At 35.1% G+C, this 19,754-nt stretch overlaps 1 protein-coding gene across 4 annotated transcripts in view; it reads left to right on the forward strand.

Moving 5' to 3' along the window:
• YTHDC2 (YTH N6-methyladenosine RNA binding protein C2) overlaps positions 1–19,754 on the forward strand; it is a 67,683-nt gene that overhangs the window by 32,330 nt on the left and 15,599 nt on the right. For all 4 annotated transcript variants that reach the window (XM_053566917.1, XM_053566916.1, XM_053566918.1 and 1 more), the window contains exons 11-23: positions 6–132; positions 309–374; positions 6,072–6,250; positions 6,656–6,752; positions 6,833–6,920; positions 7,008–7,088; positions 10,000–10,082; positions 12,234–12,339; positions 13,914–14,033; positions 14,291–14,563; positions 16,112–16,238; positions 17,318–17,523; positions 17,874–18,069. In XM_053566917.1, the coding sequence (XP_053422892.1) occupies positions 6–132; positions 309–374; positions 6,072–6,250; positions 6,656–6,752; positions 6,833–6,920; positions 7,008–7,088; positions 10,000–10,082; positions 12,234–12,339; positions 13,914–14,033; positions 14,291–14,563; positions 16,112–16,238; positions 17,318–17,523; positions 17,874–18,069 (1,749 nt within the window). The remainder of the gene's footprint in view (positions 1–5; positions 133–308; positions 375–6,071; positions 6,251–6,655; positions 6,753–6,832; positions 6,921–7,007; positions 7,089–9,999; positions 10,083–12,233; positions 12,340–13,913; positions 14,034–14,290; positions 14,564–16,111; positions 16,239–17,317; positions 17,524–17,873; positions 18,070–19,754) is intronic.

A 19,754-nucleotide genomic window follows, 5' to 3' on the forward strand; every position in this document is an offset into this window, starting at 1 on the left:
TTCAGTTGATTACCGACATAGTGAAACCAGTGCAACAGCTCTGATGGTTGCTGCAGGACGAGGTTTTGCAAGTCAAGTAGAGCAGTTAATTAGTATGGGAGCCAATGTCCATAGTAAAGCATCAAATGGCTGGTAATTTTAAACTGCATCCATGCTTGGTATATCTTTGCAAGCTACACATGCCTTTTTTGATTTCTTATGCTTATCTTATGCTGGTACATCTCTATTGGGTCAATAAATAATTTTGAGTGGCTAGTTTTGGAACATTATTTCTTTGTCTTAATTTTGTATATCTTTGAATTTGACAGGATGGCATTAGATTGGGCTAAACACTTTGGGCAGACTGAAATTGTGGATCTTCTTGAATCTTACAGGTAAAACTTCATATAATTTTTAACTAATCCTATCTTTGTTTTATAAAGAGCTTAGTCATGTAAATTATGAAATGCACAAATATATGCTATTTATAGCCTCTTACCCAGAGATTTTTTTTGTAATTATTATTTTTTTTTAGACGCTTCTGGGAAGTGGAGATTTTTTTTTTTCATGATTCTAAGGAATTTTCCATCTGATTTTTTTTGTATTGCTAATAAGATTTACCATGTCATAATATTTACTTTTTTATATATTTTTTCAAAAATCAAAAAGGGGGATTTCTAGTTAAATACAGCATAAGTATTTATCTCTGCATTTTCCTGAAACCTCACTAAAATGATAATCAGAAAGGATGGAGGATGTTAACTTATTTTTGAACGAAAGATAGGCAATTAATTGATAAGTCGACTTAGCAGAACAAGTGCAAGTGAGAAACAAGCTAATTTTAGGTTTGGAACTCCATTATAAGAATATCCAGTCTGTAGCCTTCATGCTGTTTTTGTGAGGACTTTTTTTGCTTATCTGTGGTGTGTCAGGTTTGGGCCTTTTTTCCCCTGCTAATCAGCTTCTGTTAGGCTTAAACTTTACAGACTGAAAGTTGAGGTACCATTCACTCACTCACTTTTTTTTTTTTATTGTTGGGGATTCATTGAGGGTACAATAAGCCAGGTTACATTGATTGCAATTGTTAGGCAAAGTCCCTCTTGCAATCATGTGTTGCCCCCACAAAGTGTGACACACACCAAGGCCCCACCCCCCCTCCCTTCGTCCCTCTTTCTGCTTTTCCTCCCCACTCCCCGCATAACTTTAATTGTCATTAATTGTCCTCATATCAAAATTGAGTACATAGGATTAATGCTTCTCCATTCTTGTGATGCTTTACTAAGAATAATGTCTTCCACTTCCATCCAGGTTAAAACGAAGGATGTAAAGTCTCCATTTTTTTTTAATAGCTGAATAGTATTCCATGGTATACATGTCCCACAGTTTGTTAATCCATTCCTGGGTTGGTGGGCATTTAGGCTGTTGCCACATTTCGGCGATTGTAAATTGAGCTGCAATAAACAGTCTAGTACAAGGGTCCTTATGATAAAAGGGTTTTTTTCCTTCTGGGTAGATGCCCAGTAATGGGATTGCAGGATCAAATGGGAGGTCTAGCTTGAGTGCTTTGAGGTTTCTCCATACTTCCTTCCAGAAAGGTTGTACTAGCTTGCAGTCCCACCAGCAGTGTAAAAGTGTTCCCTTCTCTCCACATCCACGCCAGCATCTGCAGTTTTGAGATTTTGTGATGTGGGCCATTCTCACTGGGGTTAGATGATATCTCAGGGTTGTTTTGATTTGCATTTCTCTAATATATAGAGATAATGAGCATTTTTTCATGTGTTTGTTAGCCATTCGTCTGTCATCTTTAGAGAAGGTTCTATTCATGTCTCTTGCCCATTGCTATATGGGATTGTTGGCTTTTTTCATGTGGATTAATTTGAGTTGTCTATAGATCCTAGTTATCAAGCTTTTGTCTGATTGAAAATATGCAAATATCCTTTCCCATTGTGTAGGTTGTCTCTTTGCTTTGGTTATTGTCTCCTTAGCTGTACAGAAGCTTTTCAGTTTAATGAAGTCCCATTTGTTTATTTTTGTTGTTACTGCAATTGCCATGGCAGTCTTCTTCATGAAGTCTTCCCCCAGGCCAATTTCTTCCAGTGTTTTTCCTATGCTTTCTTTGAGGATTTTTATTGTTTCATGCCTTAAATTTAAGTCCTTTATCCATCTTGAATCAATTTTTGTGAGTGGGGAAAGGTGTGGGTCCAGTTTCAGTCTTTTACATGTGGATATCCAGTTCTCCCAATACCATTTATTGAATAGGGAGTCTTTCCCCCAAGGTATGTTCTTGTTTGGTTTATCGAAGATTAGGTGGTTGTAAGATGTTAGTTTTATTTCTTGGTTTTCAATTTGATTCCAAGTGTCTATGTCTCTGTTTTTGTGCCAGTACCATGCTGTCTTGAGCACTATGGCTTTGTAGTACAGACTAAAATCTGGTATGCTGATGCCCCCAGCTTTATTTTTATTACTAAGAACTGTCTTAGCTATACAGGGTTTGTTCCGGTTCCATACAAAATGCAGAATCATTTTTTCCAAATCTTGAAAGTACGATGTAGGTACTTTGATAGGAATGGCATTGAATAGGTAGATTGCTTTGGGAAGTATAGACATTTTAACAATGTTGATTCTTCCCATCCATGAGCATGGTATGTTCTCATTTGTTAATATCCTCTGCTATTTCCTTTCTGAGGATTTCATAGTTTTCTTTATAGAGGTCCTTCACCTCCTTCGTTAGGTATATTCCTAGGTATTTCATTTTCTTTGAGACTATGGTGAAGGGAGTTGTGTCCTTAATTAGCTTCTCATCTTGACTGTTATTGGTGTATACAAAGGCTACTGACTTGTGGACATTGACTTTATATCTGAAACATTACTGTATTTTTTGGTGACTTCTAGGAGTTTTGTGGTTGAGTCTTTGGGGTTCTCTTAAGTATAAGATCATGTCGTCAGCAAAGAGGGAGAGTTTGACCTCCTCTGCTTCCATTTGGATTCCCTTTATTTCCTTGTCTTGCCTAATTGTATTGGCTAGAACTTCCAGCATCATGTTGAATACTAAAGGTGACAGAGGACAACCTTGTCTGGTTCCAGTTCTAAGAGGAAAAGCTTTCAGTTTAACTCCGTTCAGTAAAATATTAGCTGTGGGTTTGTCATAGATAGCTTCAATCAGTTTTAGAAATGTGCCACCTATGCCTGTACTCTTCAGTGTTCTAATTAGAAAAGGATGCTGGATTTTATCAAATGCTTTTTCTGCATCTGTTGAGAGGATCATGTAATCTTTATTTTTGCCTCTGTTAATATCGTGGATAACATTTATGGACTTGCGTATGTTAAACCAGCCTTGCATCCCTCACTCACTTCTTTTGTGTCTGCTGGTACCTTTTCTTGTTTGACATTTATGTTCTTGGGCAGAAAACATGAAAATTTCTTTCCTGGAAAAATAGACCAGGTTTAGAGAAAAGATTGAGAATTATAAGCAATTTTCTCTTCCTTCAATGAGATGACTAGACCAGGTAACTCACAAGTTAAAATGTATTAGAACATTGGTCATTCAAAAACAAAAAATGTTTTATTTGATGTGAGTTTTTATGCTAAATTCTATAGAAGTAGTGTCAGACATTAGAAGAAATAAATGTCTGAAGTGTGACATTAGTTGTGTCATTGAGTCTCAAAATTCTTGGTAGATCCAGATGCTATTTCAGATATTATAGGTTTTGTTGTCATTTCAGTGATGGCACCCAGAACTTGGGTATCCTTTTAGTACTAATAGATTGAATGTTCTAGACATTCTTATGATAAGTAAATCTCAGACACCACAGATTACCAAGTAAAGCAGTTACCTGGATAAAACTTAACTAGTCTTTTTATTTCATGGATTGTGACATTATCAATTATAAATTTCAAATGTTGAAAATATATTATTTGCTAGATTATCGATAATTGATATCTAAAGTTTATAGCTTTAAATAGAGAATACAATGTCTTCTTTGTTTACTTACATTTAAGAAACAATACACCTAGAATGTTTTGAAGTGGTTTTGAGGGTTGGGTGTAGTGGCTCATGCCTGTAATTCTAGCACTTTGGAAGGCTGAGGCTGGAAAGTCACCTGAGGCCAGGAGCTTAAGATCAGCCTGAGCAACATAGTGAGACCATCTCTACAAAATTGTTTTTTAAAAATTAGCCAGGTGCAATGCCTGTAGTCCTAGTTACTTGGAAGCCTGCACCAAGAGGATTGCTTGAGCCCAGGAGTTTGAGGTTGCAGTGCACTATGATGACACTCTAGTCTAGGTGACAGAGCAAGACCTTGTCTCATTAAAAAAAAGAAGAAGAAGAAAGTGGATTTTGAACTTCAGAATATTAAAATGCAGCAATTATACGGTTGTTTAATTTCCCTATTGAGAATAATTGTGTTATTTTTCTGCTAATATTTTTAAGAGTTTGGGCTGAACTAAACTTTCTGGAAATCCTGTTGAATTACTAGTGCTGGCAGTAGTCTATATTTTTATATATAGGATAAAGAAACAAGGGATTATTTCAGTAATTTATGCTGATTCTGGCTTTTGGAAAGTAGTAGAATCAACAACTTATTTTTAGTGTAGAATTATTCAATAGTCATGTTAAGCTGGTATCTAGTGAGTTTTTTTTTTTTAATGGGGACTATTCATTAGAATATTGTTTGTAATAGTGAATAACTGTTTTTTGAGACAGAGTCTCACTGTGTCACCCTGAGTAGAGTACAGTGCTATGGCATCATAGCTCACAACGACCTCAAACTCTTGGGCTCAAGTGATCATCTTGCTTCAGCTTCCTAAGTAGCTGGGACTACAGGTACCTTCCATGACAAATGGCTACTTTTTTCTGTTTTTAGTAGAGATGGGGGTCTTGCTTTTACTCAGGCTGGTCTTAAACACCTGAGCTCTAGCAGTCCACCCACATCAGCCTCCCAAAGTGCAAGGATTATAGGCATAAGCCATTGTGCCCAGCTATAATAGTGAACAATTAGAAGTAACCTATAACGAAAATGTAAATGATGACCAAAAGTTTGTGGTTTTTAACAATTTTATTGAGATATAATTCACATGCCATGTAATTTACCCATTTAATTGTGCACAATTCAATGATTTGTTTGTTTGTTCACAAACTTTTGCAGTCATCATCATAGTTTTATCACCACAAAAAAGAAACCAGTCCCCATTAGCTGTTACTCCCTATTATCTCCCAGCCCTCCTAGCGCTAATCTACTTCCTGTTGGTGTAGATTTGTCTGTTCTGGATATATTACATAAATGGATTCATGTGGCTTAAAAGTTTCATCCGTGCAGTAGCGTTTCTTTTTTTAATTTGTGACAGAATGATACTTTGTTCTGTGGATATACGTTGTTTATACATCAGCCAAATGACGAACATTTGGGTTGTTTCCATTTTTTGACTATTATAAATAATACTTGTGTGAACATTTGTGTGCACATTTTTATGTGGATTTTTTTTTATTTCTTATGTATATGCATCTAGGAGTGGAATTGCTGGGGCATATGGTAACTATATGTTTAACCTTTTGAAGAACAGGTACATTGTTTTCTAAAGTGGTTTTACCATTTTTTACATTCCTACCAGCAACATAAGAGGGTTCCAATTTCTCCACGCCCTTTCCAACACTTGTTACTATCTTTTTTTTTTATCGTAACAACATGAAGAGGGTCCCGATTTCTCCACACTCTTTCCAACACTTGTTATCTTTTTTTTTTATTGTAATCATCCAGTGAGTGTGAAGTGGTGTTTCAAGGTGGTTTTGATATGTATTTTCCTGATGACTAGTGATGTTGAACATCTTTTCATGTGCTTCTAGGCCATTTGTATCTTTACATTAGAGAATTGTCTTCAAAAACAGATTGTGTTTTTCTAAATCACTCATTACCAAATTTTATTTTGAATAGTGGGCACCCTAACCAAAACATGAATTATATTATAGCTAGGACATTAAGTGTCACTTAACTTTTTTTAAGTATATATTAGAAATTTGAAGAGGGACATAAATGGAATTATTGGTCTTTAAGAGTGACTCTTTTTAATGGAAATTTACTTGTTTTTTTTTTTTAAAGTGCTTCACTGGAATTCGGAAATCTAGATGAAAGTTCTCTGGTTCAAACAAATGGGAGTGACCTCAGTGCTGAAGATAGAGAGCTCCTGAAAGCTTATCATCATAGTTTTGATGATGAAAAAGTAGACTTGGATTTGATCATGCATCTTCTATACAATATCTGCCATAGCTGTGATGCTGGTAAATACTGTCTCAGAGAACTGAAACATATATAAATTTTGATTTAAAAATTAATCTTTTATATACATTATTTTATTTTATTTTATTATTATTTATTTATTTATTTATTTATTTATTTATTTTTATTAAACCATAGCTGTGTACATTAGTATGATCGTGGGGCACCATACACTTGGTTCATAGATCGTTTGACACATTTTCATCACATTAGTTAACATAGCTTTTGTAGCATTTTCTTAGTTATTTTGCTAAGACCTTTACATTCCACATTTATGTGAATAATCTTGTATCATGAGTATGATAGTGTACCAGTACTTGAAAGCACATAGTTTCTTACAATGATTTCTGTTGATTGACTGTGATTTTACAATGAAATTTAGCATTAAGAACTTATTCTTCCCCAAGGTGCAATATTAATTTTCCTACCTGGATATGATGAAATTGTTGGACTGAGGGATCGCATCCTGTTTGATGACAAGCGGTTTGCTGATAATACTCACAGGTAAAAGCTAAAGTTTTATATTTGTTGCTTAAAATAACAAACAGGTACTGTGCTATATCTTCTCTTTCAATTATCAACAGATATCAAGTCTTCATGCTTCATTCAAATATGCAAACATCCGATCAAAAGAAGGTATTAAAAAACCCACCTGCAGGTGTTCGAAAAATAGTAAGCTTCATAAAATCTTCTTTTAAAAATTTTTATTAGTCGTTGATTCTGTTTGCATAGTAACTTTAAAGTGATATCCCATTGCAGATCCTTTCCACCAATATTGCTGAAACCAGCATCACAGTCAATGATGTTGTCTTTGTTATTGATTCTGGTAAGGTAAAAGAGGTATGCATGGTTACTTTGTACTTTTACTTAAATAAAGGTTAAGTTCCATTCCAATAAATGGTTTTATTAACATAATTCACTTTAATGGAAAATTTCTGCTTATAGATGAATTTAGTATAGTAAATGATGATTTCTCTAAAGTGATTAATCTACCTTAAATAATTGCATATATATAATCTCTTGTTATTTTAACAAATGGTACAAAAAGGTTGGCTTGAGTTCACTAAATACTAGGAAGAATATTAAGTTAAGGATTTGGCTAGTGATAGTGAAAATTTTGTCACATAGTGTGGGAATTTGATTGCGTATTTTGTGTGTTTTTCTCTTACATGTGGGCATAGATCATATTTTTCTTGTTCTTTATTATACCTTCAGTGCCTCATATGTAGTAGATGTTCAAAAGGTATTTGGTTCAGTAGAACCCTGCTGAAAGAAAGCAAACAAATGTACAAACGATGGGTCAACAAACGACAGACAGCAGACAGATTGGTTTCCCACCTGTTTTTGTTAAAAAAAAAAAGTTTTGGACCTGGTGCGGTGGCTCACGTTTGTAATCATAGCACTCTGGGAGGCCAAGGCAGGTGGATTGCCTGAGCTTGGGAGTTTGAAACCAGCCTGAGCAAGAGTGAAACCTCATCTCTAAAAAACTAGCTGGGCACCTATAGTCCCAGCTACTCAGGAGGCTGAGGCAAGAGGATTTCTTGAGCCCAAGAATTTGAGGTTGCTGAGAGCTGTGATGCCACGACACTCAACCAAGGGTGACAAAGTGAGACTCCGTCTCCAAAAAACAAACAAAAAAAAGTTTGGTTAGAGCACAACCACATCTATTCTTTTACCTTTTATCTGTGATACTTTCACCTTGTGATGGCAGATTAGAGTAATTGCAACAGAGAGCTTCTCAAAGCCTAAAATATGAAGGTCAGTATGCCAGCCTGCCAACCCTTGATATTAAAAAAAGGTCAGTATTTATACCATTCACTGAAAGAATAAAAATGGTAGAAGTTACTGATTTTTTTTCAAAGGAAGAGATATTATTTTGTTATGGTAAGCAAATTTCAACTGTTTCTTGGATATAATTGGTCATTTTTTTTTTTTTTTTGCGTTTTTTTTTTTTTTTTTTTCTTTTGGCTAGGGCTGGGTTTGAACCCACCACCTCCGGCATATGGGGCCGGTGCCCTACTCCTTGAGCCACAGGCGCCGCCCTGTAATTGGTCATTTTTAATGTAAGAAATTGCTTTATAATTTTTTCAATGTAATTTTAAGGACTGTTTTATAGAAAATAAAATTTTGTTTTGCTGTATACATTGTAGTTGGGTACTATAAGAGTGGGATAAATTGTAATTTTTTATAATAGGACAGTAATGAGTATTATCACTAAAAATCTGAATGGTGTCTTGGCGCCTATAGCTCAGCGGCTAGGGCACCAGCCGCGTACACCAGAGCTGGCAGGTTCGAATCCAGTCCGGGTCTGCCAAACAACAGTGACAGCTACAACCAAAAAATAGCTGGGCATTGTGGCAGGCACCTGTAGTCCCAGCTACTTGGGATGCTGAAGCAAGAGAATCGCTTAAGCTCAAGAGTTTGAGGTTGCTGTGAGCTGTGATGCCACAGCACTCTACCGAGGGTGACATAGTAAGACTCTGTCTCAAAAGAAAAAAATCTGAATGGTGAGCTGATGAAAATTCAGATTTTATTGCCCTAAAATTATCTAAAGCAAACAAAATGAACTTTCACTATTTTGGAAATTAATTCCTTCAGGTGTTATTTATCAAGTATACCATGGTTTAAACATGAGTAATGTCAAAAGTTATTTTATATACAAAACTTACAAATGTTAACATTTTTTAAAAAACGAAATAAGTACCATATTTTCTAAAATTCTATATTAGGGGAGGCACCTGTGGCTCAGTGTGTAGGGCGCCAGCGCCATTTACTGAGGGTGGTGGGTTCAAAAATAGCCTTGGTCAGCTAAAATAGCAGTAGCAACTGCAACAAAAAGTAGCCAGGCGTTGTGGCGGGCACCTGTAGTCCCAGCTACTTGGGAGGCTGAAGCAAGAGAATCACTTAAGCCCCAGAGTTGGAGGTTGCTGTGAGCTGAGATGCCACGGCACTCTGAGGGTGACAGAGTGAGACTCTGTCTCAAAAAAAAAAAAAAAACTGTAATTAAACTATTATGAGGACATTTTTATTTGTTTTATGTAGTTAAATTTTATGAAAGGAAAAGTATAAGTCACTGAATGATTGAAGTGTATCTGCTAGTTAGGCATATATTTCCTTAAAATAGTTCTCTATAGTGAATTTTCACTTTAGGTTCTTTGAGGAAGTATGGGGGTTGTAATAGTATTTTTTTTTTTTTTTTACATTCTGTGTAACATTCAAGATAGACTAACTTAATAGCTTAGCAGGAGTTAAAGTGGAAGGAATTAAGAATTTCTCACTTTGAGGTAAGATTAGTGGTTATTGTCATTCTCACTTTTCCAGGTCAGTTTCCTGAAAAGTATTTCAGAAAATTTCTTTCCCTGATCACTCCTATTCCCTACAATGAATGGGAGATAGAACAAATCTGATAGAACAGATCTCAAGAGAATATAGGTCAGTTATGTCCAATCTTGATGTCTTGTGAGAACTAGCTGTCATTCTCCAACTATAGCAAAGAAAAACAAGTAGCTCAGCAAAGCACAGAATGAGAACATTTTATAGCTCTTCTGAGTTTAGCTTTTTCATTCTTTTTCCTTAGAATATTTGTAAACTGAAAATTTTGATTTTTCAAAAAATCACTACTTTGTTGTAACTATTGAATCAAGAGGGGACTTTGAATTAAACTTGGCATGTTAAAATATGTTGATAACATTGCTTGCTTTTTCCTCTTAAATGTTTTTTATATTTTAACATGAAGATTTAAATATTACAGAAATCCTTTGATGCATTGAATTTTGTTACAATGTTAAAAATGGTCTGGATTTCTAAAGCTAGTGCCATACAGCGAAAAGGCAGGTAATGTATATTTAATGTGTATTCATTCAATTGACTGTAAACCGGAAACACTTTCATATGTATTACATATTTATTGTGTATCTTAAACTGTCTATAAAATGTTAGTTTTCTCATTAGTCATAATTTTATATCATTTTTTCAAAGCAAAACATTTTATTTTTTATTTATTTATTTTTTTGAGGCAGTCTCACTATGTCATCCTTGGTTGAGTGCTGTGGCATCACAGCTCACAGCAACCTCAAACTCTTGGGCTTAAGCGATTCTCTTGCCTCAGCCTCCCAAGTAGCTGGGACTACAGGGGCTTGCCACAATGCCTGGCTATATTTTGTTGCAGTTGTTTAGCTGGCCTGGGCCGGGCTCAAACCTGCCACCCTCGGTGTATGTGGCTGGTGCTGTAACCACTGTGCTGAGCCAAAACATTTTATTTTTTAGAAGTTGAATTTAGGTTATGTTAAAGTTAAAAACTTTTGCCTAGTATAATCCACACTCAGAAGATTTGAGAAGTTTAAAAAATAAAGCAAAAATTCTAAATATTCACAATATGGGACAAAGGACTAATTTTCTAATTATACAAAAAAACTCTTTAAAGTCAAATAAAGATCAGAAATCTTGTTAAAATGGATAAAGGGTATCAATAGGCTGTTTAATAAAGTAAAGAATATGCACGTCCTATTAATACATTAAATATATATATTTATACACACACACACACATATATACCAGAATAAATGCAGATTAGGGAGGTACTATTTTTTGCTTATCAGACTGAAATTTGTTGAAAATATCATATAAGGTCTGACAATTAAGTTTGTGAACATGGCTGCGCTCAGTGGCTCGTGCCTGTAATCCTAATACCCTGGGAGGCTGAGGCAGGTGGATAGTCTGACCAGGCTGAGCAAGAGTGAGACCCCATCTCTACTAGAAAGAAAAACTAGCTAGGCATTGTGGTGGGCACCTGTAGTCCCAGCTACTCAGGTGGCAGACGCAAGAGGGTTGCTCGAGCCTAGCCGTTTGAGGTCACAGTGGCACTCTACCCAGGGTGACAGAGTGAGACTACTTCAAAAAAACCCCCCAAAAGTTTGTGAACTCACCACTGTGAGCAAGCACTGTATGAACAACTTGGTAAGGTTTCATAACCTTGGTGTGTCAGTGTCATACAGCTGTGTTCGTGTTAACGTGTGGCACTATCTTGCTGAGTGTTGTATGTTGTTACATATTTTCATGACAGCTGTGATGGTCATTCCAGAAAAAGAGTTCCAGAATTGCTTTTGGAACAGTTGAGATGTCTTTGGTGTTGGCTGTTGTTACTGCTGTTGAAATCAATCAGTCCTCCTCAATTAGAGCGCAGATAAGATTAATTTTTTGCCCCCACAGGTTGATGCACATGATCTGGTGCTTGAAGACTTCATCATCAACCTCTTCTCATTCCTTCTTACCCATTTTTAAACTGCTTTCTTGGGGTCATAGTCCTCCTAAACTTTTCATAAAGCATCAATAATTTCACCATTCTTCCATGCAAGCTTCACTGTAAAATTGATGTTTACTTTTTTGCTCATAATTATGTGTTTATATTGGTTAATTTTTTGGACTCCAACATAGACTGCAACATTTACCCCACTTCCAACTTTTATCTATGAGACTATAGTTTATTCATCACTGTATGCATAACATTTGCATAGTGAAGGCTTTCAATAAATATTTGTTGAAACAATGGGAATGAAAGTTTCTATAATTGCGGATCTCCATGTCTGCTAAAACTGGGAGTGACAATTAAGTTCATGAACTCATCCTGGAAAAAGTGCTACATAACCTCATTGCTGAATATCACCACGGTCACCTTCGAAGTACTCCCCTTGGGAAGATATGTACTCCCACAACTGGCCTATTATTTCTTTTGATTTTTACCATAACCCTAGAAGGTATATCAAGTAGATGTTATCATGAATCTCACTCTGTATATGAAATAATTGAGTCCCAGGCAAGTTAAGCGCCTTCTAAAGGAATTTGTAGAGGATAAGTAACAGAATAAGGATTCACATTTAGATGTCCTGATTCTGGTTTATTTTTCTCTAAAATCAAGCTATTTTTACAGTTTCTTTATTATAGGCTTTATTCCTTGTTTGAATCTTAATTTTATGTTTTATTTTTAAGGGCAGGGCGATGTAGACCTGGAATTTGTTTCCGTCTGTTCAGTAGACTCCGATTCCAGAATATGTTGGAATTTCAAACTCCAGAACTTTTGAGAATGCCATTACAGGTAGAAATTTATTTAATTCTAAAAGGCTTTTTTTAAAGTGAGGGAGAAGAGGGGCCATTTGAATAGCTGCTGATTGGACTTTTTTTTTTTTTTTTTTTTTTTAATTTGGCCAGGGCTGGGTTTGAACCCGCCACCTCCGGCATGTGGGACCGGCGCCCTACCCGCTGAGCCACAGGCGCCGCCCTGCTGATTGGACTTTTAAGCAATCTTTTTAAAAACAAAATTATAAGATATTATATAGGGTGGCTCTGTATATAATGGAATGATATTTTCTATACAAAATTTTTCATTCGTAAACCTTCAAACTTTTAAATAATTATTGAATACATTTTAATTACAATGCAGTTTATATTTTTCATGCACCATTTTAGGAGACTCAACTATCTATAGTGTTTACCTTTTAAATTCTCAATAGGATTAGAAAACAAATTGTTTAAGGTTCAAAAGATAATATCACATCTTCAGTGTATGATGCTGAGATAGTTTTGGAATTGAGTTTACTAAGATTTTTCTGGCCTTTATTAATTGTTTTTCTTAAAGTTTTTAAACTTCATGGAATAGCCAGCTGCTGTAACTTCTCGGGAAAACTATCAGAAGTGTATTAATTTGATTCTTTGGTGTGTTGGGCTAGATCCTGACTTCCAAACCTTTAAAGAGACACAGTATCTTATTTTTAACATCCATATACCCGAGATGATTTCTCACTTCCCAGTGCCTATATGTGCTTTTATTTTTCTGCTGGGATAAAATTGAGAATTCCTAACAACAGCCTACGTTACCTGTTCTTGCCTTTGTCTTTTGCTTCTTGCCCTCAATCCTCTCTACTCACACCAGTAGGTTTAGTCTCTCGGATCTTGATTTCTTTCTGTCTTGGGGCTTTCACATGTGCTTTCCCCTCTCCCTAGATTTTTTTCCCCTTGTTTCTTTTATAATTACTGCTGCTCCATTTTTACATCTTAATTTAAGTGTCATTTCTTCTGGAAAACTCTTTAACTTCCCACGGCCTCCTTCTCCTGCCCTTTCTTGAACTTGGTTAAATCTTTTTTTATTTCTTTAGCTCCTTCTATCCTTCTTAGTACTTCACACAATTGTAATTAAGTAGCTAATTATGTAATTAGTTGTTTAAGGTCTGTTTTCCATACTACAGTATGAACTCCATAAGAGTGGACACTTGTCCCCTTTTTTTCTCCAGCTTGCTTCATTATACCTTGCACCTAGGAAACACTGGAATACTTATTCAACAGATAAAAGATTCTTAAATATATTAAGTATAAAAGGGAAAAAAAGATTTATTTTTTGGACCTTGACTCTGCTTGTTATATATAATAACTGTATGAAGAAATGTTGCCAATGGAGGCAATGCTAATCTTGGTATGAGTTGATGAGTTGTTTCTGGCTTCTAGGACAAGTATAAGCTGATCTTTTATAGAAAGACTTTATTCCTTTTATTGTTTGTTCTAATCAGAGATTCTACTAGTCTGAGTCTAGAAACTATAGTTCTCATGATTTTTTTAAATATAAAAGTTAATATTATAATCTTAATTTTTCAAAATTATTTACTGTTTTAATTATAGGAACTTTGTTTACATACCAAGCTGCTTGCCCCAGTTAATTGTCCCATTGCTGATTTCCTTATGAAAGCACCTGAACCTCCACCAGCTTTGATTGTAAGAAATGCTGTACAAATGCTTAAGGTTGGTGTCTTAAAAGTTTTACTTTACCTAACTTTTTTCCTTAAAATTTAAACCAATTGAGAAAATGTTTTAACTAATTTAGTGCCTTAAAAAATTATCTTAAATGATCATGTACTTGGAATAATACTCTTGTAATTATAAGGCAGTAGGTATAGTTCTTTTATGTAATGTTTTTTTATCTTGTATATTTTGGTGATAGCAAAAGAAAACATATTTTTTGCTCATGTCAAAAATCTGTTCTGTGTCCCTTTATTTAGACTATAGATGCAATGGATGCATGGGAAGATCTGACTGAACTTGGGTATCATTTAGCCGACCTGCCAGTAGAACCACATCTTGGTAAAATGGTTCTCTGTGCTGTTGTTTTAAAGTGTCTGGACCCCATCCTTACGATTGCTTGCACACTAGCTTATCGAGATCCTTTTGTACTGCCTACTCAGGCCTCTCAAAAACGTGCAGCTATGCTTTGTAGAAAACGTTTTACTGCAGGAACTTTCAGTGACCATATGGCACTTCTCAGAGCATTCCAGGTACTATGACTGTCATTTTATTTCTGAAAATGCTGCTGATTAAACACATTTCTGGGGCAAGGGTAGCAATTTAAAAAATAATAAAGATTACATTAATTTTGTTTCATTAAGAAGTCACATTTTATTAATAGTCCTGAAAAATATCTTCTTGCTGTTAATATGTTAAAATAATGGGAGTTTTTCTCTACTTTGTTCCCCCCCCCCATTTTCTCCTTATAGTAGGAATAATGTACGTATGTGTGTATATATTTATTTATATTTATACTTGTATTTTTTTAAATGCCAAGTTTCTTTAAATCATGCTTTTGATAAGAAATAATCTAAAATTTTAGTTAAGAAACTTTGTCTATTACTTAAAGCATATAAAGTAAAGCTTAGAAGAAAATTAATTTGAATTTAATATCTGTTCCTTTTTTTAGAGTACATTTTTTTTCTTGTGTGCTCAAGACATTATACTACGAACTTAATAAAGCAAGATTCAAAAATCACTTAAGACCTTTTGAGATAATAGTAGTGGGAAATTGAGGAAAAAAATATATGTGAAAGAAAAGATAAGGAAAGTGAGACCCTCTGAAGAAGAGAAATGAAATGTAATTTAGAAATTCAAATAGGTGGGGAAGAATATGTTATTTCTTGAAAGGTAGACATTTTATTTATCCTTAAATCATCTTGAATGTAGGGTGTGCCTATGCATTTTCTAAAAATTTAACTTTGTTTAAGTAGAAGGTACTCTTTTTCAGGCATACTGGAATTTTTCAACACATACATCATTTAAATAAGTGATTACAAGCCCTTTTTTATTATTGCACAATGCATGACCCATTGTTATTAATTGGCTATATTAGATACCATATATTATAGTAGATCAGCTGAGTGATAATTAGAGGGGTATTTGGAGTAGAATTCCTATCTCTTTTTTGTCTTCCCCTCTTCAATTGCTGCTCTAGTCTTTCAGTTACAATTCAAAGAGAATCCATTTTAAGGGGACCTTTCTTCTTCTTTTTTTGCAGTTTTTGGCCGGGGCTGGGTTTGACCCACCACCTCTGGCATATGGAGCCGGTGCCCTACTCCTTTGAGCCACGGGCTCTGCCCTTAAGGGGACCTTTTTTATACTGCATGTAGATGGTTTCTAAAGATCCTCTTTCCATTCACAGATTAGTAGGTTGTACAAAGATTATTTTGGGGGGACTAGAATGGCAGGATTCTTGAATATAATTATGTCATGGTAACTTAGTTGAAAACTTTTTTTCACTTTTGTGGAATAAAATTAGCTGATGCATCTGAGAAGGTTAATATTTTTCATAGCTGGTTATTTAGGTTACTTGACAATTCCTATTGGGATTTTATAAACTTAATATCTTTCATAGATTTGAGCATAAGTTAACTAATGATACATGTTTTGACTATAAAATCTTAGATTTTATGATATAATTAAAATAAGAAGACTTGACCTTAAGTAATTGGTGTGGTGGTTTTCAGTTACTTTACTACTTCACTAGGAAATGTTTGGTAAATACGTTTTGTTTTGTAATTATTTAATTTTTATAGGCATGGCAGAAAGCACGAAGTGATGGGTGGGAGCGAGCCTTTTGTGAAAAGAATTTTCTTTCACAAGCTACCATGGAAATAATCATAGGCATGAGAACACAGTTGCTTGGTCAACTTAGAGCATCAGGTAAAGTTTTCCCCCAGAGAACCTATTTAAGCCACTGCCTATACCTCATAATACTTATGTATTAACTGATGCCATCTCCTATTATTTTTATGACATTATTGTGTTGTATAGTTGATATTCATGAACTGGTTTGTAAGACTTCTTCATGACCTCAACTTTTGTTTGCTGATGAAAAAAATGATATTGCAAAAATTGCAGTTAAGAAAAACATAATTTATGCCTTTTAATATTGTTGGCAGTGAATAGTTTATAATACGTGAATTTGTTAGCAAAGATCAATTTAGATCTTATGGTTAATGTATTTTCTTTTATCACTGCTAATGAATAATTATGTAGTTCTGTGAAATAGAAAGTTGAGTAGAGTACCAGGAATGCTGTTCGTTATATTTCTGGAACACTAAAGCAAGTGATAATGGCTAGAAGGCACTGTGAGGTTTTTTTGTTTTATTTTGTTTTTGTCTTTATTTATTTATTTTTGCAAAGAGGATGGCAGTGTTGCCATTTCCTCTTAGAATTGTTTTTTTAAATTCTGTGTTTGAGTAAGCATAGTACATTGATGTGATAAAAGTACCAGAGCCTGGATCCATGCATTACTTAAAGTTTCAGAGTTCATTCAAGGAATGAACCAGAGGGTTTAAAAATTGTCTTAAATATGGAGAAATATGAGGAACTTTCGAAATTAAGAATTACTATCTATTAATATTTACTTGATTTCACCTCCAGAATTAGTGTCTGTCAGAACAAAAACTGTTAATACCAGTCAGGAGAATGGTTTGAGTTTCTACCTGTGAACTTTGTTTTTGGCAGCAGCTTATGAAGTACTTTATTGCAAGAATGTACATCTTTAAAAATTTCTTAAGCCCCTGACAAGTCTTGTACTTATTCTAGCCTGAGTGTATCTACACTTTCCTAGAATATTGATTCTATATTTTACACAGCTTTCCAGAGGAGAGTCTATTAATTATTGTGGAATTTAAATATCATTAAATTTATATGAGTTATACACCTTTATTTTGTAAAAAAAAAAAAAAAAGCAAATTTTGTACACTGGAAAAAGTTGGTGTTTTTTTCTCCTGTAGGTTTTGTTAGAGCACGAGGTGGTGGTGACATTCGTGATGTTAACACAAACTCTGAGAACTGGGCTGTTGTAAAAGCTGCCCTGGTGGCAGGCATGTATCCTAATTTAGTCCATGTGGACAGAGAGAATGTTGTATTGACAGGACCAAAGGAGAAAAAAGTACGATTTCATCCCACTTCAGTTCTCAGTCAGCCTCAATATAAAAAGGTAAGACATTTTTAATGCTCTTAGGTCTTGAGGTGAAACTGATTTAGCTAGTTGAAAAATCAATAAAAAACGTTCCAAATGCCACCTGATTTAAGAAATTAATTAGCTATATACAGACAATTAAACATTGAAACAAAACTTTGATTCCAGTCTTAGGGTTGGAAGAAATAACATGTTTGATAATGAGGACTTTTATGCAAACTACATCAGTATGAACTTGCTTTAATTTTTGCTTGGGTACTAATATATGTCATTTGTTGTATTGAGGAAGTTTTTACATCTTAAAAGTGTTCCCAATAAATTTGGTGATACATACAATTAATAATTTTTTAAATTTATTCTCTTAATAGATTCCTCCAGCCAATGGTCAAGTTGCAGCAATTCAGGCACTGCCCACAGATTGGCTTATTTATGATGAAATGACCAGAGCTCATAGAATAGCTAACATTAGATGTTGTTCAGCAGTAACACCTGTCACTGTATTGGTATTCTGTGGACCAGCTAGGTTGGCAAGTAATGCTCTTCAGGAACCTTCATCCTTTAGAGGTAAACGTGTTATGAAGGAGATGAAAATCTATTTGAAATGAATTTTTTTACTAAACCAAACAAATTGTGAAATTATAAAAATTTATGTAATTATAGTTCCCTTTTCATATACTAAGATTACTAGGAAATACTAAAGTATACTGCTTCTTGAAATTGATTTCTAAGGTAACTTGACATTGATTTGGATGTTTTTGATTAATCTTCCTGATGGGAATAAGTTTATTTTTCGTTTTCACTTGAATTTACGTGATAGTTTGACGTAAATAAAGGCAATTGTTTAAAAAAGAATAATAATAGGCTCGGTACCTGTAGTTCAGAGGCTAGGGCACAAGCCACATACACCGGAGCTGGCAGGTTCGAATCCAGCCTGGGCCTGCCAAACACCAATGACAACTATAACCAAAAAATAGCTGGGCACTGTGGCAGGTGCCTGTAGTCTCAGCTACTTGGGAGGCTGAGGCAAGAGAATCACTTAAGGCTTGGTGCCTATGGCTCAAGCTGCTAAGGCACCAGCCACATACACCTGAGCTGGTGTGTTCGAATCCAGCCTAGGCCTGCCAAACGACAATGACGGCTGCAACCAAAAAATAGCCGGGTGTTGTGGCAGGCGTCTGTAGTCCCAGCTACTTGGGAGGCAGAGGCAGGAGAATTGCTTGAGCCCAGGAGTTGGCGATTGCTGTGAGCATGTGATGCCACAGCACTCTACCCAGGGCAACAGCTTGAGGCTCTGTCTCAAGAAGAAAAAAAAAAAGAGAGAGAGAGAATCACTTAAGCCCAAGAGTTTGAGGTTGCTGTGAGCGTGATGCCACAGCACTCTACCCAGGGTGACAACTTGAGACTCTGTCTCAAAAAAAGAAAAAAAACAAACAAAAAAATAAATAACAATAATAGTCACCCATAATGCAAACCTTATACAAACACTTTTTAATATAGTTTTCTATGTATTTACATACTTTAAATTATTTCACTCATACTGTTATTTTATATTCTACTCTCTTCATTATATAGAATGTGAAAAATACTTTAAATATTTAATATTAATGGCTGCAAAATAATCTATCATGTTTAAGCATGGCATAGTGTGTTTAAAATGTTCTTTTATGGTTGGACATCTTGATGGTTTTGAATTTTTTGCTGTTCAGTGTTACGGCAAATATTTATTCAGCATCTATTATACCTTAGGTACTGTACTAGGCATTGAGGATTTAATAGAAGACAAGGTGTTTCTGTCCTCAGGAGTTTACACAGTAGTAGGCATAGATAGTAAAACAAATACTCTGCATGGTGCTGTCAAGGATATACAAAGAAAACTATATTAGGCATGACCTACTTTTGAAAGGGATCTTAGGCAAGTTTCTCTGAGATGAGACTTACACTGAGACCTGAAGTATGAGAAGAAGCCAGTTATGTGAAGAAGCAAAAATGTGCCATACGTAGAAGACAGAAATCTCTAAGTTCTGTGCTAGGAGATGATGTAGGAACTGACAGAAAGCCTATGTGACTAGAGCACATTGATCAGAGGACAAGGGCAGTGAGATGAGATTGAAAGAAAGGCGTGAACTTGTAGGCCATAGTAAATGCAAGGAAAGCCATTAAAGAATTTTAAGGAAGGGACTGACATGTGATTTACAGGTCATTTTGGCTAAGAGGGGGTGGGTTGCAGGAGGGCCAAGAATAAAAGAGTG

Source organism: Nycticebus coucang, chromosome 17 (assembly GCF_027406575.1).
Source record: "Nycticebus coucang isolate mNycCou1 chromosome 17, mNycCou1.pri, whole genome shotgun sequence".
Taxonomy (NCBI): Eukaryota; Metazoa; Chordata; class Mammalia; order Primates; family Lorisidae; genus Nycticebus; species Nycticebus coucang.